Source organism: Ambystoma mexicanum, chromosome 2q (assembly GCF_040938575.1).
Source record: "Ambystoma mexicanum isolate Mex_15411 chromosome 2q, UKY_AmexF1_1, whole genome shotgun sequence".
NCBI lineage: Eukaryota > Metazoa > Chordata > Amphibia > Caudata > Ambystomatidae > Ambystoma > Ambystoma mexicanum.
The window spans coordinates 331,041,253-331,068,252 of NC_090924.1; the positions used below are offsets into that span (position 1 = coordinate 331,041,253).

Below are 27,000 nucleotides of genomic sequence, written 5' to 3' on the forward strand. Positions count from 1 at the left end.
AGGTTGTTCCCTTGGCGCACTATGTCTAGGACTCATTCGTCGGTGGTGTTGTTTTCCCACTCCTTGACAAATTGTGTTAAGCGGCCACCCCCCACTGGCGTGCGAATGTGGGGGTCCAGACTCTGTAGCTGGTTAGGCTTGCTTGGCATTTACGCCTGTGCTTGTGGACGACACCTGCGTTGCACTCCCCCTCCAAAAGCCTCTATATGACTCTTAAGAAGAAGAGCGGGAGGGCTGGCTGTAGGAAAATGTTGGGTAGCCTTTAGATGGTCTGAACTTTCGTCTGGAAAATGTTTGCCATTGTTGGAGGGTCCACAGGGACCTATCCGTTTCTGTGTCTGTCTTTATTGCCTGCACCGTATCATCCACATCCTTGCAGAACAGCTTCTCCCAGTCGAAGGGCATATCGACGACCTTGGACTGCACATTCTGCCTGAAGTTTGTGAACTTGAGCCATCCTTGTCTTCTCAGAGCCACTCCATTACCCATCTGCCTAAAGCCTGAGTCTGCCACATCCAGGGCCACTGTGATGGCATGATCGGACGCTACCTCCCCTTCTTAAAATAGAGCTAGGACCTCTGTCTTTTGTCGTCAGGGAGTAAGTCAAGGATTAGGCCCAGCTTATACCATAGCTCTCTATTGTAGCATGCCAGTGGCGTTTGCAGCTTTAACTGTGGTGGTGGCTATATATATAATGTGCTTGCCCATGAGGTCAAGCTTCTTGCCTTTTTGATCCGGGGGAACCAGAGACTTAGAGGACGGATTGGCCAACTTCTTCTTTGCTGCAGCTGAGACCACAGAATCTGGGGACGGCTGGGATCTTAGGCACTTGCAATTGTGGTAGTGCCAGAATTTAACAAGATGTGGGGGGGAGCAGGGAGAAGGAGCAGAACAAAACAAGCAACTATTGTACTAGGCCTGACGACATTTCAGATAGTGCTGGAGGGGGAAAGGGAGGAAGAACAAATGAGGGAGTGGAGGGAGAAGACAAACAAGCTGCTATGATACAGGTCAGGCGACAATTCTGATAGGATAAGTGCGAAGAATGATACAGTGAAGGGAGGGGGAGAGGAGAGAGGAGGGGACACCAGGAGGGGGGAGACAGACATCTCAAGCAAGCGGCATGGGGGGGCGAGCTACGGCAGGCAAGGGAACAGGCGACTGGAGTGGGGGATTAGCGAAAAAGGATGGGAGAGAGGTAAGGATAGGCAGAAGATGATTGCAACAAAGCTAAATGCATCAACACAGCAACATTTGAAATAAGCTAAATGCATCAACACAGCAAAATTTGAAATAAGCTAAATGCATCAACACTGCAAAATTTAAAATAAGCTAAATGCGTCAACACAGCAAACACATCTAGTACTTATGCCAAAACAAGATCACTTATACAGATCTACAGGTTTCATACTGACTTCAGCCAGATCAATGGGATTTCAGAGTTTGATGCCTATCCTATACCATGGATAAATGAACTCATAGAGACCTTGGGGAGCGCCAATTATATGTCAAATCTGCACCTGACTAAAAGGTAATGGCAGGTACCCCTTCACCTAGAAACAAAAATGTAGACTGTTCAGTTCACGGTTTTACCATTCGGCGTACATAGTACCCTAGCCACCTTTCAATGTTGTATAGATAAAATCCTGAATCCATATTGGGACTTCTCAGGGGCCTACTTGGACAACTGTTATACACTGTTACATGTGGGAGGATCATATGAACCACATGTATTTAGTCTTCGAATGCCACAGAGCTGTAGACTTAACAGCTAACCCAGAGAAATGTCACCTTGCACAAAACACTGTCAACTATCTAGGGTGCCAAGCAGGGAACAGCTGCCTACTTCCTCAAGAAACCAAAATACAAACTGTTGAAAATGTTCGTCGCATACATACAACAACAACATTTTTAGGTCTGGTGGATATTTTCGAATGTTTATCACAAACCTGTCAACCTTGGCTACTCACCTCACAGACAAGTTAGCAATATGCTAGGCCAATCAGATCACCTAGGACTATGCAGCACAAGAGACATTTGACCAACTAAAAGCCAAGTTGAGTCAAGCCCTAGTACTAATGATGCCAGACTTCCCCCAGGAGTTCATATTACAAACGGATGCCTTTCTTGTAGGTTTACCAAACAGGCTGTTGATCATTTATACAGTAAAAATCAAACTACTCAAAAGACAACTAGTCTGGCAGTGCTGTCTCAAATACAGGAGAGGAACTAATTACTTATCCCTGGTAATGTTCTTTCGACTGGATGTTCCCGGTGGTTCCTGGATGTTCCTCCCACGTATTCCTCATCTTTGATACTCGTATGTCTGCATGCCTTTTTTTTAGTGTCCACAGCCTCCATCCCGTCCTCGGCCGTGACGTTGACGTTGGTATAATTAGCACTACGGCGACCGTTGCCTCAATTCTAGTTCTTCCTCTCCATGCTCCGCCGTCATTAATGGGCAAGCCAGACATTGAAAGAGAAGCAGGTGTAACACATGACATTCTCAGCAAGCAAGACAGGAAGGATGGGAGGGTGACGAGGAATACATGGGTGGAACATCCAGTCGAATAAACATTACCAGGGGTAAATAATTTGTTCTTTAAATGGATTGTGTCCTTCCACATACTCCTCATCTTTGATACACTCCCAAAGCAGTCAGTATAATTATAATTGGTTATTTATAATGCGCTTGATACTGAAGAGGTTTCTAAGCGTGGACCCGGGATTGAAACCTGTGTTGCTCTGCCAAATCTGGCCTCCTGACCTGGCACAGAGTCAAGACAATAGTATTTACTGAAGGTGTGTAAAGATGACCAAGTTGCAGCTTTACAGATATCTTACACAGGCACCCTTTTTTCAAGTGCCGAAGAAGTAGGCCCTCCTCGGGTGGAAAGCACCCTTAAGCCATCAGTTAGGACTTTGCAGGCTAGTGAATAGCATTATGAAATGCACAAGATCATCCAGAGTGAAATAGTTTGCTTAGTGTTAGCTAGCCCCAATTTATGGCCTGAGTAGCCTATAAAGAGTTGGTAATCCTGCCTGACTTTTGCCATTCTGGAAATGTAAAAACTTAAAGCCCTTCTACGGTCTAAACAGTGCAATCTCTCTTCCTCTTTAGAGGGGTGAGGTAGTGGATAAAAGGTAGATAACACTATTTATTGTGCTTAGTGCAATTCAGATGCCACCTTAGGTAAGAATGAAGGACGTACCCTCAATACCACCTGACTTTCAAGAAGGATGTAAAAGGTGGTTTGGCGGAAAGAGCCTGCAGCTCACTCACCCTGCGGGCTGATGTTATTGCCGTCAAAAAGACAGTTTTAAGTGTTAGCATTCTAAGAGGTGTAAGGAAGGCATGGTATCAACAGTAAGACAGACACACGTGACTACAATTCAAGGGTGTTTATTGAACTTCAATTGGGTTTTTAAAACACCTCTCTAATCCTAAATCTAAAGATGGGAGCAAGCTACAACCATCAAAGTAAAAATAACGCAGTCATAGTGGTGTCTTGTCAAAATAAAATCGCCTATACTAATAAACCTATTGCCAATCCTTACCTCTAAATACAAATAGTGTGGGGAACAATGTTATCCAAAAGAAAACATTGATGCTAGGGTCTAACAGAAAATGCCTCCATAGCTAATAGAGTTCAATTTAAGGCCCTGACCCTGGTTCACAGATGCATCCATGTGAAAGCACCAGAGTACCTAAAAAACAAAATCCACCTGTATGCACCCAATCGCACGCTCAGATCATCAGATCAAGGAAAGATTACAATAGCCACTCACAAGAGCCAAATTTGGCTTAGGGAAATCTTTCCCAATCTTAGCCGCCGGCCTATGGAACAACCTCCCCGCCACTATAAGAAGGGAAGCCAACTATGTGTGCTTTCATAAACTAGTGAAGACCCATATTTTGAACTCATCCCCTACTCTCAACAGACCTCTCATCTATAATTGTACGTTGAGTCTTGTCTCATAGTAATTGTTATCGTACCTCGTGTCCATGTTTCTGCGCCCCGAGACTTGAGAGTTACTGGCGCAATACAAATAAATAAATGAATAAATAAAAGTGTTCAAGAAATGATATGTCAGAATATTCAAGCCGCTGGCTTCCTTTCCCCATGTGTTCAATCCGGGAGAAGGCGTCACACTCGAGCTTACCACAGTCTCTGGCTTTTCTAGCACTAGGGTGCAGTTCAAAACTTCAACATCATGGCCTTCTGTGCTAAAGTCTCTTTGCCATTCAAAATCTCTTCTTTCAGAGGGCCTGATGCAACAAACAAACAATAAAGATCCTTTCCTTTTGTATTTCACATATACACAATTTTCTTAGGTTATTTACTATTCACCTCGGGTTCCCCTCCGCCGGGCTCAGATCCACTTTAACACGATGTTCTTAGGATTTTCATGTATCCAATTTATCGGGTGATTCACTTTTCACTCCTGATGCCCCTCCGCTGGGATCAGATCTGCTTTGACAAAATCTTTAATCAGTCTCCCTCTGCCGGGCTCGGAAAAATGTATGTATGGTAACACAAAACTTGCTTTAACCCAAAGCTTGCAATTGATCTCCCTCTGCCGGGTTCAGACCAACTTTATCTACTTTGTCATAAACTTTCTTTACTCTATCAACATCAAAGACTTTTGATTGTGCACAGGATTTTGCTTGACCCGTCGCAGGACCACCTCGAGTCACAATGCTTTGCCACTCATTCAGTTTTGCCAAATGTCGGCTGGATACCTTACAGAGACATTCGATTGAGAACACACGCAGTGCCGGACCACTCTATCAAAGGTATTGTGTCTTGGTTTCAAAGTTCAATCCCTCATCTGCAGTTCAACATTACTTGCGTTAGTTATCACATGTGTTTCACACAATTTTCGTTCGAGTGCTCGCCATACAATGTTGCCGCTTGCAACCTTGGCTTCAACACAGACTGGTCTTTTATCGGTCTTCCCAACTCACCGGCTGTGTTGATTTCACTGATGCTGCTTTGTTGTTGAAGCCAAGGACAGTACACGGCAGCCAGCGATTCTCCCCACTTTGATTATCGAAGCGGGAGGGCCCTGGGTACCTCTGACACACAATATAGGATTCCTCAGCATGGTTTCCTGCTCTTACGCTTTCTATTCTCGAGGCTTCGTGAAAGTAACGGTTCCTTGTCAAAAAGGTCAAGCGAATTTCTCTCCTTGCGATCCCCTTCTGTTTCACCGTCTTTCTCCTCTTGTTAAACTGCCATCTTGCAACTGTTGTTTCCTTACGTGCTTTGCCTCACTTAAAGTGTGCTCTCGTGCTCTGCCTTTTATCCATGTGGAGAAGTGTATTAGAAATTAGGTATGTATGATGGTCAATAATTGCCTGACCTTATCTGACTTCTTGAAATTTAGGAAGAAGTGCAGCTCGTGGGGAAATGGCAAGTCCAACTGAGGTGACACTGTAACTATTTGGGAGAACAAGCTCTGGTCAACCAGTCGTCCAGGTAGGGGTAGATGTAAATCCCCTCCCTCCTTAGACTTGCAGCCACCACCACCATAAGCTTGGTGAAGACCCTCAGGGCAGAGGTGAACCCGAATGGCAGAACCCAAACCTGATAATGAAAACCAACAACTGAGAACCTCAAGCACTTTCTGTGTTTCTGATGAATGGGCTCATGAAAGTAGGCATCCTGAAGGTCCAATGACACCAACCAATCCTGCAGTTGAAGGATCTGAAGGATATGTGAAAGAGTTACCATCTTGAACCTGTCCTTCTTGAGGAACTTCTTTAAGGGTATCAAGTCCAAGATGGGTTGCACTCCTCCGTCCATCATGGGTATTAGAACGTAAGGGAGAGTACTAATCCTGATCCCTCTCAGCTGCAGAAACAAACTCTATCACACCTTTCTCCAACAGGGTTAAGATCTCCTGTGAGAGGAACAGATCCGGATATGACACAGAGTGGCCTCTCAGGGGACAATCTGGGGGTCTTTTTAAAAATGGAAGGCAGTAGATGTGGGCCACTGTCTGGAGTGGCGAAGCATCAGAGTTTATGCCCTGCCAATTCTCCAGATGCTGAGACAGCCTGCCCCCACCACAGTTTTGTGGGCAAAGGACTCAGAGGGGTTTTGAAGGTGCTGCTGCGGCTGAGGGCAAAGCATTGAAGGTTGAGAGGGAAGCTTTACCCCCTAAACCTCTGGAACCATGTGGAGCTCTCCTTTGGCCCCTCTGTGAATTTCGGCCCCATCCCCTTGTGAAGGATGAGTAAAAATTAAGGGGCAAACCTCTCCATCCATGGGAGGACCCTTGGGTCTGGTTTGGTTGGCGAATTGCCGCACCTAGTGCCTTTCGCTGCAGCCTTGGAACCTTGTCGCTTTTCCAAGCTCTCATCAACCTTTGAACCAAAAAGCTGGCAGCCATCAAATGGCATATCCATTAAGTGAGCTTGAAACTCAGGTGCAAAGCCTGACTTACTAAGCCATGCAAATCTTCTGGCGACTGTGCTGGCTGCAGAGGTGTTGCTTGGGGGGGGGGGTCAGGGAGCTGTAGCCCCTAGTCTTTTGGTTGTAGCCCCAGATAGAATATCAGGAGCTACAGCCAAAGGCTAGCTAGCCCCCAGTCCCAACAGTTTCGATATCATCGTAGCCCCAGGTCTTTTCCAGACCTAGCAACACCCCTGGCTGGCTGCCATCGCCCTGATGACAGAATCTGCAGAGTCTAAGCCAGATTGTAGAGACTGGTACATGGCATCCTTGCCATCTTGTACCAGATTTAGAAAGACTTTGCTTTCTTCGCCCTAAGGGATCTGTTACACAGCTGAAGCAATAACATCCCACAAGCTGTGGGTGTACTTGGCCAGGGTACACGTTGCATTAATTGATTTGTGGGCCATACTTCCTGCACTGAAAACCCTTTTAACCAAGTTATTTCTTTTGCCATCCCTATCTTGTGGGATAGATAGATAGGTTGAAGCCTTTCAGGACGACGTTGCTGCCTGCACCACCAGACTCTCTGGTTTTGGGTGTCTGGTAGGGAGGTCATTTCACCAAAATGCCAGGGGTAGCGGAAGTGGCATTGCACGACCTGTGACCTCTGATGACATCACAGGAAGTGATGTAATTTACCCCACCCCCAAGTGACATCACAGGAAGTGATGGCACATGACCTTCAGGTGTGTCTAACGCCTGTGTTTCTAGGCGTTCTTAATTCAGCCAGATATAAAAACAGAGGCACAGAGAGTGGTGTGATTTGTCCATGATCACACATTTGAGGAATGTCGTTTTCCAGATTCGACGTGAGGACTATATGTAAAACATACATAATGCAGTACTTGTAACAGGGTAACCAATATCTCTAACGCAGGCTACAGCTAGTGTATGAATCATTGTTATCTCTGGCATTGATGTGTTTAACAAGCCAAGGATGGGTGCAGGGACAGGGGGTAAGCACTCGCAGTGCTAATTAAACCAAATTAAATAATTAAATATGGCAAGATAATGGTAGCGTGAATGCCACTCTAATGAGCCAAATGTATATAGGCTCAGTAAGTACTGCTATAGTGCTTAAATGAATGAAAAAGAATGGAGGTGACCTATATGAGAAAAAATCTAGAATGGTGGAACTAAAACACCACCTATATGGATTGACTGGGTGGTACTACAGAACCATATATGAAACAAAGACTTATTCTGCCTTCACAATGACTAGTATTGCCTCCCTCAGTGCTGCTAACGTGCCACTGACGAGTAAAAACTAGCAAATGAATAACAAATAGAAGCCATGACCAAGTATTTTACTTAAATGGTTTTTACCATGAAAATCCCAGCCACCCCTTACCATATTGTGCAGGGGGCCCCAACATTTGGTGTTACGCCATTCATTCTACTGATTTCAATTTACACAATTGTGTAGAATGGAACTTGTATCTGCAGAAAGCACACCCATGTGGCAGTAGTTGTAGTGAAGACTAAGCAATCTTCTTTGCATACCAATAGTCGACATCGCTTGCATGTCTCCTGGCGCTGCAGCGAAGCAGCGACTCTTGTCCCCTTACATTTTAATTCTAGAAAATGTTTCTGGTTAAAGAAGAGAACATGCATTCTGCAGAGGCTGCATTTGAAGTGTATAACACAGTGCTTTCCCGAAAAGGAGTGAGAAACAAAAAGGACCCCGCAGGAATTAATTATCTTGACATGTTACTTTTATTTATTTTTCCTGCCATCCCTGGATTTTCTTATTCATCTCTCTCCTCTAAACACCCCCACAATGCCCGCATGGTAGCTCCTAACAATTAAGTCAGCTTCATTTTTGCTTAAATTTTACCAACCAGAAGTGACGTGTAGTATCCAGCTCAAACAAACAAACAACATTCATAATTTGAATGTTTAGATCGCGCTGCCTCACTGTTTCGCGTTTGAAAATTGCCTCCATCAGCATGTCAACAATTCACAGCATAAACAGATTTGCAAAAAGGCATAAGCCGAGGAGCAGGAATTAACATAATGTGTACTGTGTTCACAATAAAAAGGTTGCACCTTTTATTCAAAAGCAGCCACTGAAGAGAAGGCTTTTAAACTAAACAAAAAGGATATCCTTATTGTCCAAAGTGGGATGTTGGAGCGGAGACATTGGGCCTCATCAGGATGTTGGCGGTATCCCAGCGGTAATAGCGCTGGGATACCGCCAACGTTAGCAGTAAGGCGGTTACGTCCCATTTCCCATTGGGTCCATTGGACGCAATGGTGCTGGGAGCGCTATTAGCACCGAAAATGCCCTCTCTGCCAGAGCATTCACCTCCAGTTCAGTGCTGGAGGTGAATGCTTCCTGGCAGGGCCCAACTCGTGATTGGGCCAGCCCTTAAATGCAGCGATAAAAGCTTTACCGCCACATTTAAGGGTTAACGCACAGCTCCTGATGATTTTATTTTTTAAAGGATTTAATCATGCTGTGGCTATAATAAGGAGAGGGTAAGTGTCTTGTTACTTACCATAATGGAAAAGATTAGTGCCATGATGTTCACTAGCCACACTGGGCAGAAGCAGGAGAATATGGCCAGAATTAGGTCTCCCTGCTCCTGGGCATTGGCGGTGGCTGTGGAGGATGCCCTGTCCAGACTGACCCTGGAGGGCAAGAGAAGCGCCGACTCGAGCTGCCCGGCAGACACTGACTTGTAAAGCATGCCATGGCCGTTCTGGTCCATGTGCATAGACCTCTTGCTGGACATGCTGACTGAGAAAGATTTCTTCAAGCCATTCTCCTCCTTGCTCACAGTGTTGGTTAGCAGTTTCTCTGTCCCTTGAGAGTCGGTGGGCTGGGCATTGATGCACTCGCTCAGTGCCTTGTCAAAGTGGGCATCAGTGTTGATAGCCATTCTTGGTTTTGATGGAGGGACCTGGCTGACGTCCCTTTTTAAGAAGTAAGCTCTCCAGACAGGTGCTAGCTTTCCATCCCGGGCCAGCAAGTATGTAAGGAAGCAGAGCGCAGGAGTCCTAAATCTGCTGTGTGCTCGGGAACTCTGTAGGTAGTTTGCCCATTAGAAGAAAAAGTCAGAAGATACCCTGCTTCCTGTAGGGTTAAGGACCAAAGGGGCAAGAGGGAGAGTTTCAGTTACATACCTTCTACACCAGTTGAACCACGCGTGTGTCCTTCACTTCCTATGCGTGATTGCTGCTAACACGGCCCGCCAGCGCTGCTAGAGGAAGCTGAGTAGAAAAGTCCTGACAGGGTGAAAGTTGAAACCAGCTGCAGACCGAGGCTTCAGATCGCGTATGCTGCTGAAATACTCATACGAAACAAACCTCGCCATTCCCCCACGCCCATCCCCCACCTCCACTGTTGGGGTTTAAATGCATTTAACGTTTGGGAAGCTTTTAATTACGAGAGGTTTGAGAATCTATTAATTATGAGAAATATACACATGTACTTCCACTCTGCAGCTTACGTTTTAAAAAACAAAACAAAAAAGCCTATCTGAATGAGCTTGTTATTGGGCCTTTCAAGTATTTTAATCATATTCTGGCTTGGTTTCTATATTTGTCAATTGGCCCCTGGTCATGAGAGCCAACTGTATCTACGACTGGCTTTTTCAAGCCAACAGAACTTTCTGTACATTAACTTGCATTTTTTTCCCTTCAATTATAACCATGGGCCTATGGGCCCCAGCATATAGTCTCATAGAACCAAGGCCTGCTGGTTAAAACGTCAAGACTGGATATAGGTGACACAGGGCCACCAGGAGGCAGGTGGTGATGTGCTTTTTAACTATGGGTCATCAGTGTATCCACAATTGCCTGTATGACTATGAGTCAGAGGACGCGGGGTCTCACCTGTACAGTGATCCCGGCATTGCACTGGCTTCTATTCTAAATGCACGTTAGTGCTTTTAAAGTGCTTTGCATAGTTTACTGTATTTAACCATAGTCCCTTTGTCAACACACATTCCCACCAAGTCTAGGGTAATTACATGATTGCAAGGCTCGGGAACATTTTCTAAATCGAGGAAGGGTGGCTCTGCTCTTCCTGTATACACACTAGTCATCTCTCTGGAATTTCCTGTGAAACACATCCTCTTTAATCTGAACACAGAGTGTCCAACAATAATCAGAATGTTCCCTTAGAAGAGGGATCTGCATCCTTTGGCTCTCCAGATGTTTTGGACTACAACTCCCATCTGCCAGAGCCAAAATACTCAATGGTGAGGGATCATGGCACTCGTAGTGCAAAACATCTGGAGAGCCACAGTTTGCAGCCCCTTACCTTAGAATATTCATCCCAGATAACACTTTGCGAGGCTGCTTCAATTTTCCTCTTTTATTTCTACTCTTCAGTACAGATAAACATCTTCCCATTTCATTATTATTTGGGTTGATTTTAATTGAAGTTGCATCTTAGTTTTAGAGAGTCAAAATGGGACTCTTCTGTAGAAAGCCTGGTAAACACGCACTGTCAGGAGCTATTCGGAAATGTTCCTCTAATGCCAACCCATCTGAAACAAAAGACCTGCAATCAAGTTGATGCTGGACCAAAGGTGGAACCCGGCCATACACATGTACACCTCTGCAGTTTCCGTTTAAAAAAGAATATATTTTGTTTGTTTTTAGGGGTTGCCTGGGAGACCACAGGGGTAGCGAGGGAGAGCCCAAGGGTCACAACTGCGACCCATGGTGACCCCCAATTAACGTCCATGGTGGCTGGTAAGGAAATCATGGTCAATTGAGGCAGCTCTGTATTTCTTTGTAAGCTCTCCAATACCATTGTCCTCAATGCAGTATGAAAGGGTAATACAGACTCTCTTCGGGGTCCACTTTCAAAGATGTCAGTGAGATCATCCTTTTCTATTATGGCTATTGGCTTTCCTCATTCTAGGTACTCAGTGGCTTTTCTCATCACTGACCTGTAAGAAGGGTCAGAATGACCCGACACATCTGGGTTGGTAAACTCCGCCTCAGGCGAAGTGTCTAAGCGACTAGCCCCTTTCAATGTCTCAACCAGATTCCTCATTCTGGATTCCTCCGAAACTAGTTCTTGACGTACATTAGGAGTACCTTACTCATAGCCAAAAGGGACATCTTGATCCTTCTGCTCCTCCTCTTCAAAAATGGATCACATGGTCCTGAAAAAAGTCAGATTTAGGCAGACCAAAGGTTTTGAAATCTTCAGAGGCACCAATGGCTCTGACGATGTCAAAGGTGTCAAAGTCATTAATGGTGTTGATGGCTTAACAGGCTTCAACAGAGGCTTCGACAGGTGCTTCGAGGGCCCAGGTATGTGTACCTTCTAAGTAATCAAGAAGGAAGATTTTGACTTCTGCCTATGTCGAGATGAAGACTCCTTCGACACATGTCGAGGAGACTCACCTCCCGGGCTCTTTGGCGCGCAACAAGTGGACTCAACAGGCACCCTGCTGCTCTTGTCAGACGTGGTTGGCTGAGAAGTTTTCTTGGGTCATTCGGAGGGGCACTCAGAACCGCCTTTTGAAAGGCCTCCAGCATTTTTTATTGAAATCTTTCCCAGCCAGCAAGTGACGCAGACTTACCTAGGAAACTGATTTGTCTGTCAGGAGAGGAGAATGAAGACGATGGCGATCTATGGTGCCTCTTCTTTGATTTTTTAAGGGAGGACAAGTGTCGAGGTCTAGATCTCGAGCACTTTCGGTGTATTGAGTGCTTTTTCTCTGGGGAAACATCCCTCGAGTCGTCTGAAGACCTCCTTTTTAAGGGGGTAACAGAAGGGAATTTTGAAGGGGTCCTACCTGCCACGAGTTTCCCCTTCCTCTCTCTAAAAGCCTTCATTGTCATTGCCTGAAAGGAGACATAGAAATCAACTCTGTTGTTCATCCTGTGAGAAACCTGAAGGTACTCACATCTAACGCCCAGGGATCTTCTGTTCAGGTGGCCAGGGAAGAGCCATTGCTTTTGGATCCCTACCCTGGGGGTGGACAAGCGAGGGAAGATCACCTGAGTGGAGGGTCCTTGGGGATTGGGGAAAGGGTGCCTGAAGGCGAGGCATGGTATCCCCCCATTCGCAACACAGATTTACCCTACTCTTCCTCAGTTTTATAGGATATTGCCACTCCTACCCTATCCTCTAAAAATACACCAAGTACTGGGACGAGGAAGAAGTCTTAAAGAGTAAAACATAACTCCCTTAGGAAACACCAGTATAGTACTAAAACGAGGAAGAGGACTATGGTGCAATACTATGACTAAAACCAAACATGTACCATTAATAGGTTCAGGCAAAGTGAGGCAACTGATTCTGATACCTCGCATCTGCAACCTATTATTGACTGGCAGCTGTATAAAAAGGAGAAAGCCCCAAGAGCAAACAGAAGGCGTTGGGAGAGGAGCAGAAAGGAAGCCAAGCCGAGCTGTCGTAGAGCAGAAGAAACTGGAATGCCAAGACGGTGTAGTGAAGCAGAGAGAAGTAATCTGCGGGAGCGTGGCGAGAGAATTGAGTCTCTGTGGAGCTGACAGCAGTAGTGAAAGAAGGCTGTGTGAGCAGGCGGCCCGTTACTGACAGCTTCAGAGTGCTCAACCCTCTGAGTGGAGAAACGACCCAGGAGTGCCTATGGGCAGAAACTATGGAAGCGGAGAAGCAGCAAGAACCCACAGAGCGACCAGTGAGTTTCAGTTCGCTAAGGAACCTGGTATGACTGGATAGTCAGCACATTGTCAAAAGTCTCCAAACGAAGGCGAGAAGCCTTAACAAGAAGACAATTGAATGTAGAAGCGAACAATTAACTGAATGATGCAAAGGAGTGCAGGAAAGTTAAAGTGTATGGAGCATTGTATCAGTGTGACCATGTAGAAAGAAAGACATGTGTTTGAAAAATTCAGAACAATGGACAAACCTTTGCAAGTATCAAGGAAGGATACTGTGCAGCAGAAAATGGGTGCAAAATGACGTGTGAACAAAATAAGGAATAGCAATGTAAACTGGAGCCAAAGAAAGGCTATTGTTACAAAACAGATAAAGGAATTAAGAAATACAGAGAACTTGCATGAGTGAAACACAATAAGGAGAGCTTGGAAAGATAAGGGCATATGGTTGCGTGACCTGTACTGGGTGGACCATGTGGTCTATCAACTGCACCTAGACCAGAGCGCCCCAACCAGCTATGAAAGTAATTAATGAGAAAAAGAAACCTGTGGTTGAATATTGTGATAAAATGCTTTACGAAAGTGATTTAGGAGAACCCTGTTGAATAGTGTGGCAAAAAACTTTGAACTTTGGGAAGGAGAACCCAGAGCCTTGTTGAATAGTGTGACAAGAGACTCTGAACTCTGGGAAGGAGAACCCAGAGCCCTGTTGAATAGTGTGACAAGAGACTCTGAACTCTGGGAAGGGAAGGAGTACCCAGAGTCCTGTTTAATACTGGAGAACAGTTGTTGAACCTTGTGAATTAAAGTGCTTAAAGTTCGGGGAAAGGAACCCTGAGAAAGCCACTGAACATTGTAAACCAGAAGGTGTTTAAACTTTGTGGAAGGGAAACCTGAGAACCCTTGTTGAACTTTGTGATCTAATATGCTTTGAACAGGGGGAAGGAAGCCAAAGAAGAGCCCCAGCAGACCTCTGTTTTTCCATTTGACTTTTGAACACTATTTTTGTTGAACAAGAAAATCCCCACACTGTGTTTGGTTAGATGTGAGGGCAAGCCTTTTGTTTTGGACTTCAGGACTGAGAGTTTCCTTTGTTGCATCATTTGAGGGAAAATTCCCAAATTAGAGATAGGGCAGCTAGGCCTTACACCATCCTGACCTTAAATAAAGATTTTTATTGTTTAAAACTTAAACCGCTGTTGTCTGTGTCATCTCTTGATACCATGCCTGTCTCACAACCCCTAGGCACCACAAACAGATTAGGTACGGGTTTGTTATGGACATTTTAGCCCCACAATCAGAGCACCGCTTGAATCCTGTCTTCAGTGTCGATATCATTCGACTTTGTAGAAGAAACGCAGTTAGAATTCACTGAGGTGAAGAACCGTCCGAAACTTGCGAGAAAGGGCAAAAATAGAACTGAGGCAACAGTCGCTGCTCATGCTTCTTATACCAGCGTCAACGTCACGGCTGAGGACGGGACGGAGGCCATCGAGGGCCACGACATGATGCTGCACAGCAACCGACACTATGAAAACAATTTTCTGAAGCAAGCTGCAAGCAGACTTACGAGTATCAAAGATGAGGAATATGTGGGAGGACACAATCCATTCGAAAGGCGTATTATGTATTTCAGCTGGAAACTCTTTACCTCTGAACGTAACTAACCATAGTGGAACAGTAATGCTTGGCTATCGAGTGGGCTGTAGACAGTTTAAGATCCTATTTGTTTAAATTAATCATTGACCACGCATCCCTGTTGTGTATTGTCTCCAACAAAGAAAAAATGCTTGTATTCTACAATGGTTCCTGGCACTCAAACCCTTCTCTTTCCAGGTCGAACATAGGGAAGGCAAGAAATAATCATACAGACTGTCACAATACCCTCAGGTAAACAGCTGGGGAAAAGGGGAAAGGGACTTGGAAGAAAGGGTGGAAAATGTGACAGGGTTAATGATGAGACCCGGTCTAAAGAAAGGTGGGGACCACAGGGAAACTAGTCCCTAAAGTCCCAGAGTGCTTGAACATTTGCAGGGATATTGGTAGCACTGTTCATGCCACTGTACCTAGTAGCCTCTGTCCTGGCCCTGTCCTTTTTCCTCTTTTTCAGGACTGCAACTACCAGAAGGCTCATGGGGGCAAAAAGGAAAAGCCAGATTGGAATCAGGGGAATGGAATTGAGCTCAGAAATGTAACAGACTGAGCTTTTCACTGCTCAAAAACCATGAGACACCCAACACCTGGCCCACCAACCCAAGACGGACCGCAGGGGAACATCGGGGCAACAGAAAACACAAAGTGAAAAGAGACTGCTGGGTAGACATAGAGATCCAAACTATACCCAGAAGGATAAAAACCTTACAAGCACATGAAGAGAACCACAGTGAACATGCGTAGCCAGAGCACACAGCTGCCACCACACAAATGGAGAACTGAAAAGGGGAGGGGCTAGAAGCCCCATTAAACCCTTCCAGGAAAATCCCAACCACCAGGGGAACAACTTAACCAGAGATTGGCTATGGGGAGCATGTGACATGGAGGCGAAATGGGAGCCGAGAGGAACTCCAAAACGAAGTAGGCTGAGCTATAAAAGGCAAGCTAGTGTAGAAAAGGGTGAACAGTGTTCAGGGAAGGCCAGGAGCAGTTGTAGACCAAGAGACTAGCGAGGAGGGAGTGTCAAGTGGAGAACGATGGTGGGGTGACTGTAAGAGAGTTAAGGTAAGGTGTTGCGTCTGAGAGGGTGGTACCAATTGGGTTGTGATTGTGAGAGACTGAATTCAAAGCTGAGGATAGACAGGGGAGTTTGTGAGACAGGCTGTGGGTGTGGAGGATGAGGAAGAGAGAGAGACAAAGAGAGAAAGAGCGAGAGAGGGGAGGAGTGAGAAGCAGGAGGCTGGGAAGAGTGGAGGCAGATGTAGTGGTGGAGTGAGGAGAGTTGGAGAGAAGGGAGACCAGGAGGAAGGTGATGGGCTGAGACAGGAGATGGAGATAGAGAGTAATCAAAACAGGGAAGGGAGAGTGGAGAGAGATTGAGGGGAGAGGTAATATCATGAAGCAGAGTTTAGGCAGAGGGAGAGCAGATTGAGGGTGGAGATAGGTGAAGAGGGAGATACCAATAAGATCAGGGGAAAGAGTGTAGACAGAGAGCAAGAGAGACAGAGAAACAAGGAGTGTGTGCGTGTGAGCAAGAAGTGAGGAGAACCTGTGGATACAACCATTGAAAGGAAAGAGATAAAACCATCAGGAAAATCTGAGAAGATTACAATGACATGAATGTGATAATAATGTGGTCAAGCAAACATATTTCTTATTAGCACCCGGGGCAGGGCATCCAACCAATCAGATTGCTTGGATCGCAGGCTGAATCCCATGATTCAAGCTCGCATTCCAATCAACCTAATGGCTGCTCCCCGCCATCTTAACCTCACGCTCCCCTTCTCTAAGTAACTGTTCCCTGCCCTCTTGACCCCTCTACCCCACTCACTGTATTCTTTTGACGGCAGATCAACCTCAGCCACCGCTCCAGTCTCCGAGGCCACCATGGAAACAGAGGAGGGGCTCCACTTGGAGCCCCGTCTTCCAGCTTCACAGTGGCCATCTTAGTTAAGTATTTTGTATGAATGAACGGCAGGGCGCGAGGCGTCCCATTTATTGATACAAAATACATTCCTGCACCCGTTCCACAGGCTGTACTGGGTGGTAACAACCCGGGGCCCTCGTTAACCTGGGCCCCAGACAGTTACCACCCAGTATAATCTGTGGAACTGGTGCTTTTCGCTTAAATGACGCTTGGCCCACCACATTATCAGCCATGGTAATTGTGCCTTGCTTCCATCTGGTTGAATGGGCTCTATGCATATCCGGCAAGGGTTTGTTTGCCTGTCGTTAGCACAGTAAAATGCAAGATACTATCTATCTCACTTTCGTTCTTTTGAAAACAGGATGACCTTTGTTAATTGAACCATAAATCAAAAAAAATTGTTTAGATGCTCTAAAATCATCAGTGCGGTGAAGGCAATAACGGAAGGCTCTCTTCACATCCAGCATGTGAAGGGGCTTCTCTGTTGGCCAGGGAGGGTTAGGGAAAAAGGTAGGAAGAGAAACTGACTAATGTATGTGAAGGTTTGATATTACTTTCGGTAGAAAGGAAGGATGTGTCCTAAGAATTGCCTTCTGATTATTAAACACAGTGGAAGATACCTCTGAATATAAAGCCTGAATCTCACAAATTTTTCTGGCTGGAGTGATACCTACCAGAAAAGATATCTTCTACGCTAGACATTTCCATGGAGGTGATTGCCTTTTCATGGGGGAATGCAGTTTCTTCAGACCCTCTAAAAATTCTTAAACCACTGGCATAGTAAAGCAGGAATTTTGGTTTGTGGGCCGAACACTGTGAACATCCTGGCGCTCATCCACCAGTAGGAATTCTGCCATCTTTTCCACACTATCCCATAAGGATTGATGTTATCTGCCAAGTGTGATGGAGCTAGAGGCTCTGATGTAATAGCCTAAGGTGTAAAATATTTTCTTGCCACATGAAGCTACTCTTCTACTCTCCTTATCTGGAGGAGCTGGGAAGGATGAAGAAAGTGGCACAAGGCCCTTTCTCCTGGTCGCTGTCACAATTAAAGAGTGTATGGTAGGACCTGGGATGGGAAGTCTACAGCATTAAGCGACAGAGTTTTGTTTTCTGCTCTACCTTATTTAAACTACCTACTGTCGCGTATATAGCTATTCTTCCTCTATGGTTGTAGTTTTTAGAGACAGCTATGAAGGAAAAATGTCTGCATTTGCTTTAAAACTGGAAATCTGCAAGTCCCAGCTGGCCAGATATACTTTTTTCATTTCATAACGATAATGGTTATGAAATGGTTTTAATTTATTATTCTTACAGAGAGAATTTTGTCTCTGTAATAAAAATGTGTTCCGAGGTCTTGCCCTCACTCTTTAACAATATTAATGAAGCTCCCATGATGGAGAACAATGAATTTGCCAGGATTAAGAAATATGGCTTGTAAACCACAACAAAATGTTTAGGTGTGTACACACTACTGTCAGTATGTTCATTTAAGACTCCAACCATTTTGCTCAGATTTACTGTATACACACACAGCATTTGGGATACAAACGCAGGCTCTCTGACTATCTTATACATCTTAAACGTCTAGACCTCAGGTCACACACACAGGCAGTGTTGATCGCCTCAAGTGGTATATACACACACTGTACTGCATATATATATATAGGGCTCAAAGGTGATCAAATACAGCTTTTGGGCGCACATAAACCTCTCAGAATACAGTGAAAGGACCTACAAACTCTTTTACACATGTTTATACTGTACACAGACCTTGGCAAACACACATAGAGTTCCCAGATGGCTACACCAATGCATTTACAGCATACGCAAATGTCTCAGAATGCATAGAGAGAGCTCTGACTATTTCATGCAGTCTATATGTGCACACAAAGCTGTATGATTCAAAATGTAGCGAATTGGACCACAGACAGCTTTGAAATGTACAGGCAGCTCTCAGCATATAAACATATGGTTGATAAGCAACCACAAAGGACGGAGCGAGTGTAAGAGAAGCAGGGAAGAGGCAGTGGGGATATGAATAGTGAAAAGTGTAGAGTAGAGAACGGAAGAGTTGAGAGTAAGATGGGGTAGTAGGAGGCAGTAGATACTAGAGGTAAGTGAAAGAGGGGTGTGAGAAGACCCGCGGGATAGAGGAGGCAAAAGGTAGGAGGATAGAAAAAGCGAGAGAAAGAAAAGAGGGAAGAAGAGGAAGAGGCAGCGTAGGAGCTGAGCAGAAGGAGAGAACATAGGAGGAGAAGACTGGAGGGAGTAGAAGCTACATAGGAGATGAGGAGGGAGAACAGGAGGGAAAGACTGGCGGAAGTAGGAGGTGAGAGGAGAATGGTGGGGAGAGCAGGAAGCAAGAAAGATCCTTGAGGGAGTAGAGGTGAGTAGAGAACATGGAGATGTAAGATCATGTAGAGGTGTGAACAGGAGTATGAGAGAGTGAGGACTTCCAGGCACTATACATCTGGAAAGCTCATCAATTTGGAAAAACTAGAGATGGGTTAGGAAGTTCCAGAGGGAGTCAGACAGAAAAGGCCTGGGTCATTAGGCCCTCCCACAGTACAGTGGCTATCTCTGGGGCTCAAGTTGAACTCTGGTGTCAGAGAAGCCTGGGCTAAGGTGGAAAGAGCCTCAGAGAGATTGAGGGACCAGCTAGAAAACCCTTTCAGTCATTCTACCCAGCAGCTAATGCCACAGTCCGGCAATCACTCACAACATCTGAAAATAAAATCCCTTGAACCATATGTTGTAGTTATGAGTTTCTTAAAGCCATCTGTAACACAGCACTGTAGAACCACATGACCTCAATATGCTTGCCCCCACCACACAGATACATATGTAAAGTAGCATGTCTGTTGGACACACAAGTCGGAGATTTTAACTGAACAACTGCTCTGCCAAATGCCAGGTATCAGCATCCTTCATAGTCCACAACACCCTCAGGAAAAGAGTGATGTTAACAAGACTATTCAGTTGTAGGTGCTAGGTGCAAGGAATACCCTGTGAGGTGCTAGTGCGCTTTAAATGTGCCGGTAATTCTCACCTTGCTGCGTGCCATCCTGAAGACAAATGACACGAAGAGGTAGAGAGGGTAGACAATAGCGCTGGACACCAGGCCAACTGCCACTGTATCCACACTGACTGGAAGTGTCCTGGATATGGCTATATCACTGTAAGAAAGAATATCAACAGTGTCAAACAGAAAACAAAATGTTGCTGCATTTTATATTCTCCCTTCGAGATACTCAGCTGGTCTATCCTGCTACAATATTGTGCCTTGAGAATTATACTTACCCACGTAGAAACTTCCTTGAATCTCTCCTACCCACCCTCACAAAACAACCCCATATCCCATCCTAACCTTATACACTAGACCTGCACTACCTCCTGGATCTATCAATGTCATACTCATGGTTTATTTTGATATTAATAATTTATAAAGCACAGACCCGGACAGTGGCATACAGATAAAAGTACAACAATAAAAACAAAACAATATGAGCTTTATTAACAAATAAAACATACCTTTACCAATAGTGCCAACCATAGTTCACATCTGCAAAGTTATTGAGAGCAAAAATAGTTGAATTCTTTGTGAAAACTAATATGGAGGAGGGATGTCAAAAGAACATAGGAATGTGTGTGTGCTATTATTATTATTATTATTATTATTATTATTATTAATATTATTATTATTATTAATTATATGAATAATAATAATAATAATAATAATAATAATAATAATAATAATAATAAGGGATACATTACTCATTGTAATCGTATTTCTGATTCTTGTACCTGGTTAGATTCACATGCTATATTACAGTTGTTGTTTTTGAAACTCGAAAAGGGACGTCGACAGGGCGTACCAGTAATACTATTCCTAGTGTGACGTCCACTGTACCCATGATCTCTCACACGTCGAGGTCCCTCAGATTGTTTTTTTTTCTGACATGAAGTAGCATGAGGTGTACCGTGAGTACAGTAGTATCCAAGCAGATACGTATCAGACAAGCTCATAAGCATCCATGCGCCTTCTCTCTGCGGGGAGGAAGGGGGGTCGCATTTGAATCTAAGCAGATACAAGCACCAGAAATACAATTACGGTGAGTAATGTATCCCTTCTGAGGCTTGTGGAATCTGCTTAGATCACATGCTGTGCATAGATTAGCGAGCGGTGGAAGAAGGAGGTGGGATGTGAGAAGGTTCATGAGCAAATAAATGTCTTAGAACCGCTTGTCCCACTTGCGTATCTGTCTTGGAATAGGAGTCAATGCAGTAGCGCTGAGTGAAAGTATGAACGGAGCTCCAAGTAGCTGCCTTGCAAATACTGTCTAAGGTGACATTTGCAATGAATGCCAGAGTGGCTCCAGTACCCCTTGTGGAGTGAGCCCTGGGCGTAAAAGGCAGTGTTTTATCTGATAGGGAATAGCACAGTTGGATACATCTGACTATCCACCTAGAGATGGCATTCTTAGAGATGCGGTCACCTTCTCTGCCTGGCTATGGAGACAAATGGTTGATCTGTTTTTCTTGAGGTCTTGTCTACGTAGTAGAGGACCGCTCTCCTCACATGTAGTGTGGGAAGCTTTATCTCAGCTGAACTGTTGGGTTCCTGGAAGAAAGCCGGTAGCTCAATTGATTGGTTTACATGAAATTTGGAGATGAATTTAGGTGAGAACCTAGGGTGAGTACATAAAACCAGTTTGTCCTTGTGTACAACAAAGAAAGGATCCTGCACTGACAACTCTTGGATTCACTAACCCTTCTTATGGAAGTGATAGCCACTAAGAAGGCAGTTTTATAAGTCAGGTGTTTGAGACTAGACTTGTGCATAGGATCCAGAGGGGGTCCCATGAGCTTAGCGAGTACCACATTGAGGTCCCATCCTGGGGGCGGTTTAGAAATTGGAGGGTGTAGTCTCTTTATCCCCTCCATAAATGCTTTGGTGACTGGTACATGAGAGGTCGTGTAGGCTGATAAGGCCGCCAGGTGGAATGTTAGGGAGTTAAACACTAACCCTGCATCTAGCAAATGGAGCATATAAGTTAGAATGTGTGATGGAGTACATTCTATGGGATTGACCTTTTTAGCTGGCACCAAATTACAAATCTTCTCCATTTGTCAAAGTAACAGTGCCTAGTGTTTGGTTTTCTTGATTCTTTCAAGATATCCATGCATCTCTGAGGCAGGTTGAGATGCCCAAACTCTATGACCTCAGGAGCCATGCTGCCAAGTTCAATGAGTGCGGCTGTGGGTGCACTGTTAGTCCATCGTGCTAGGTGAGTAGGTTGTACTGGCACGGGAGTTTGATGGGATCGCACATCGCAAGCTTGCGCAGATGTGGGTACCATGGTTGTCTTGCCCACATAGGAGCAACTAGGATAAGCGTCATTGGTTCCTTGTGTATCTTGTTCACCACCTTCTTCATGAGAGGTGTTGGGGGAAAAGCGTAAACAAATTTCCCTGACCAGTTCATCCATAGGGCGCTCCCCTTGGATTGGAGCCTGGCTGGGGGAACCTGGACACGAAGTCTGGGCATTGACTGTTTTCACTTGTGGCGAATAAGTCTATAGTTGGGAAACCCCATTGAGAGACGAGGTGTTCTACGACTCCTTCGTGTAGACGCCACTCATGTTCCTCTGCTAGGGGAACTCTGCTCAACGAGTCTGCTAGAGCGTTGAGTTCCCCTGGAACATGTTGTGATGAAAGGACATTTTCCGTTTGAGTGCCCATCTCCAAATTTGCTGTGCAAGTCTGGACAGATTTGGAGAACGTGTACCCCCCTGTTTGTTGATATGAAACATTGCTGTAGTGCTGTCTGTTAGGATCTGCACAGATAGGTTTGTTAAATGGGGTTTGAATGCCAGGAGTTCCAGCAGACTGATGTGGTTCTGAGCTACAGTGGGAGACCACAGACCCTGAGCTGTGTGGTGAAGGCAGTGAGCCCCCCACCCTGCCAGTGAGGCGTCTGTTGTGATAACCGCCTGTATCTCTGGGTCATAGAAGGGTTTCCCCTTCATTAAGTTTTCTCTTGTCCATCAGCAAAGATTTTGTACAAGTGTTGGCAAAACGACCACTAGATCGTCCCACTGACCACTTGCCTGAGGCCACTGTTGCGCCAACCACTCGTGCATGGGTCGCATGGGCAGGCGCACGTGAGAAACCAGGTAAATGCAAGATGCCATTATGCCTATTAAATGCAATGCTTTGCGGCCGGCCTGAGAATGTGGTATTTGCAGTAACACATTTTTTACTCTTTCCTCTGAAGGAAAGACCATCCCTCCTCTGTGTTTAAGACAGCTCCTAGGAACTGTTTTGAAGTGCTTGGCTTGACTTTTTCTTGTTGATGGAGTAGCCCAATTGAAAGAGAAGGTTGATTGTTCTCTGAATGTTTTGTCTGCAAATCGGGGGTGATTCCCCTGTTATGAGCCAGTCGTCCAGGTAAGGGAACACTGGGATTGCATCCCTATGCAGGTGCGCTGCCACCACCGCCAGTACCTATGTGAATACGCCTGGAGCAGAGGCTATTCCAAAGGGCAGCACCTTGAATTGGTAGTGCTTGTTAGCTATCTTGAAACGCAAGAATCTTCTGTGCCATGGGAACATTGAAATATGAAAATAGGCATCCAGTGTTGCCATGTAATCCCCTATTTTAGTAGAGGGATTACCTCTTGTAGCGTAGTCATGCAGAACTTTTGTGGCTTGACATACTTGTTTGCAGGGCGCAAATCTAATACTGGGCACATTGTTAGATCTTTCTTTGGCACAACGAAGTAAGATGAATAAATACCCCCGTTTACCTGGTTGGCCGGGACCACTTCTATGGCATCCTTTAATAGAAGTGTGGCTATTTCTTCTAGAAGGATTCACTGATGTTCTTCTGAGTGGATTTTCTGTCATGGGGTGTGGTTGTGGGGACGTTGAAGTAGTTCTATACAGTAGCCCCCTGCTACTGTGGACAGCACCCATCTGTCTGAGGTGACTCCCTCCCATGCATGGGTGAAGTTGGAAATGCGTCCTTCTACTGGAGAAGCATGGGAGGGCATCTGGAGCGGAATATCACTTCCTCTGAGATGGTGTACCACCTCGAGTAGGGCCTCTGCCCCGACCACGACCTCTGCGTTGCCCTCTGGGATAGCCCTGGAAGGTTGGCCTTGATTATTTCCCCAGGAGGAACTCTGGCCCTGATTGTAGCTGGATCCTCAATGAGAATTTTGGCCTCGAAAATGGCGAAACTGTCCGTTCACTTTCTGTCCAGAAGGCTTGTTAGTGAGTTGACCTAAAGATTTAAGAGTGTCATACTCATCCTTTGCTGTTTTAAGTGCATCTTCAACAGCCCTACTGAAGAGCACGTTAGGTTCCACTGGCATATTTATAAGAGTGGCCTGCGTTTCCGGTCTAAACCCTGACTGGCGCAGCCATGCATGCCTCTTAATAACGGTCCCCTCTGCAATGACTCTACCGGCATTGTCTGCCGCGTCTAAATTAGATTTAAGGAGACAGCTAGACACAGCCATCCCATCTGCAGCCACTTGTGCTAGTTGGGATCTGAGTGGCTCTGGGGCAGATGAAAGTAAAGCAGACATTTCTTCCCACTTGTGGCAGTGGTAACTAGCCAAGAGTGTTGCATTATTCGCTATCCTGGTTTGATAGGCAGCAGAGGATGCAACCTTTCTGCCCATGGCATAGATATTTTTGCTCTCCTTATCTGGTGGAGTCTCGGAGGAAGCAAGGGGAGTGCCTGCTCCCTTTCTAGTCGTGGTCACAACTAAGGAGTCTGGTTTTAGTTGCCCTCTAATATATAATGGGTCTGATGGAGCGGGTCTGAATAATTTCTCCACACGTGGGCTTACGGCTGTGTGAGATTAGGGGCTTCCAAGGATGGCTGAATTCTGCGCTTCACTGATTTCAGTAGCGGGATACATTGGGCCACTGTTTTAATGTCCCCCAGGATTTGTTCTGCAAAGTCTCTATCCTCCTGTACCTCCTGTGTGTCAATCTGAAAGTGTTCAGCTGCCTTGCCTAGTACTTCATTGAGGAGAGGTTGATTATCAATAGGGGAATCGACCACTGGAGTGTCTTGGTTAAGAGGGGATTCTATGGAGTGCATATTAACCTCTTGGTCTGCTTCTGGGTCCACGTCATTCCCATAATAAGGGTCCTCTGTATCCTCATCAATAAGTTGAAGGTCAGATGCCTTAACAATGGAGAGATCTTCTTGGTCTAATTCAGGGTCATAGAGATCTATGACTGTACTCTGAAAAGGTACATCTGAACGAGATTTCTTAGAAGGGGGTTGAGTAGGTAACGCAGTGGCCTGTGAACCAGAGGAGGCCGTGGTGGGGGGGGGGGGGTTGAGTGGAAACTCTGAAAGTAATCAGGGTTTTTCGTAAAAAATGGCCATAAAGGTCATTCTTCTCATTACTGTCATTACTCTGTCAACATCTTGAGAAGACCATACTTGGAATGACCACAGATTGGGGGAAAAGTCCTAAATCCTCATCAGTGGGAGGTATCACCATAGGCCTAGAATCTTTAGGTATTTCTATGGGCCTGGATTTTTCCCTTTGAGGTCTCTTGTCCCTGAGAGGTCTTTTGTGATGTTTCCACACCCCCTGGAGCCCAGAGGAGTGTTTTACTGACTTCTTGGGGCCTGTCCCCTTATCTGAAGCCGGGGGTTAAATCTCGGCTGCGGGTAGGGCCAAGGTCTTGTCCGCAGACGATCGACCTTCGGAGGGATTTTTTCAAATGACACCTTTGCCATCTTTCGACGGTTGGGCCCTGTCGTGTGGCGACCTCGAGCGAGATTGTCCAGAGGCCTGGGACTCAGTGGACCTTTCCCTTGGTGCCGATCGTTGTCGATCACTCGACCCATGTGTCGGGTCTTGACTCAGGCTTGTGTGTTTAGTGATGTGGGTCACTACCGCCGCCAGGTGTAGTCCCCACAACATGGCCGCCTGCCTGTCCTACGGGGTCGGGGGCCTGCGCTTGAGTAGCTGGAGCTACTTCGCTGCCCTCGCCGTCCAAGAGGACAGGGTCGCTGCCATTGCTAAAGGCGCCTTCCACGTCCATGGCCCGAGCTGCCTGTCCAGCGTTTTGTGGAGCGGTCCTTTATTTTCTTTGGCTTGAAGAGCCTGCATGCTCGACATGAAGTTTCGACGTGGTCTTTGGAAGACACAAATTACAAACTAAGTGTTTGTCAAACCATGGAAATTTGCGGTTACACTTGGGGCAAAATGTAAAGGGTGTATTATCCATAATTATATGTTATGGTTATGGCAGCTGGGCGAACAAAGTGTGGGAAGGGGAGTTTATGCATCCTAAAATGGCCTCCCCCGTTCTCTCCCTACTGTCTGGGGCGAGGCCCGGGATGGCTTTCCAAGGCCGAACGATCTGTTGCAGTAGTCTTCGATGGGTAGTTTCTCTGTCTTCACCAGCGTGGTGTTTCAGAGGTCGGTGAAAGGATAGAAAGAAATACTATCGCTAATTGTAAATAGTCAATGGCTTTATGCCAAAAGGAACTTGTTACGCTCACCTGGTATCCACAGAGACGCCACCCAGCCGGGTTACTCGCTGGTATGCTTCTCAGCTTTGAACTGATGTGGTCTGCGGGGAAGGTTCTGCCTGAAAATACAGGAGGACGGTGTTCAAGACTAACCGACTGGGGTAAGTATCCTACCTCCACCCCTGTATGATTTCAGTCCCTCTGGCGCCCTCTCCTTACCTTGTGGTAGATTTAGGCGTGCTCTCCGTCCTGCCTTCTTTGCAGGGGCACGTTGTCTTTCTTGGGCGAGTGCGGTCCAGTTACTTCACTGACGCCGGCCCGTTTGATATTGTTCAGGTAGGTCTTATTGCTGTTCTTTAGTTTTGTTGCTATCCTGCATGCCTTTCTTTGTTTAAAATGTCTCTTTTTTCTCCCTTAGGTATGCGGAGCTTCAGCGCGGCGAACTGGCTTGGTTGAGCCCCGCTGGTAAATGATGGCGCATTAAGAGCGCTATGATGCGGTAAGTAAGCGCTATGCGCAGTTCTGCAAAGTCTTGCCTTTGCTAACCTGTGTTTTCCTTCCTTGTAGGTTGCGGTGTTCTTCAGCGCGAGTAGAATGTCCGGAGTGGTGCCAGTCGAGAGGCGACCAGCCAGGTAAGCCTTTTGAGCAGTTCATAATTTGTAAATGTCTCTACTGCTTTCTTTAATGTTGTCTCTATCTTCCACTTTCAGGTCGTTCTGTCCGGGAGGCATGCAGATTCGAGGAAGCTGTTCTCAGTATCTGCGAGTGTTTAAAGATGAGGACTGCAGGTAAGATGCTGCCACTAATGATGTTCCTTTTGTCCC

At 45.7% G+C, this 27,000-nt stretch overlaps 1 protein-coding gene across 1 annotated transcript in view; it reads right to left on the reverse strand.

Moving 5' to 3' along the window:
• PKD1 (polycystin 1, transient receptor potential channel interacting) overlaps positions 1-27,000 on the reverse strand; it is a 1,742,473-nt gene that overhangs the window by 496,073 nt on the left and 1,219,400 nt on the right. Inside the window, exon 30 of the mRNA XM_069647332.1 lies at positions 19,712-19,838. Coding sequence (XP_069503433.1) covers positions 19,712-19,838 — 127 coding nt within the window. The remainder of the gene's footprint in view (positions 1-19,711; positions 19,839-27,000) is intronic.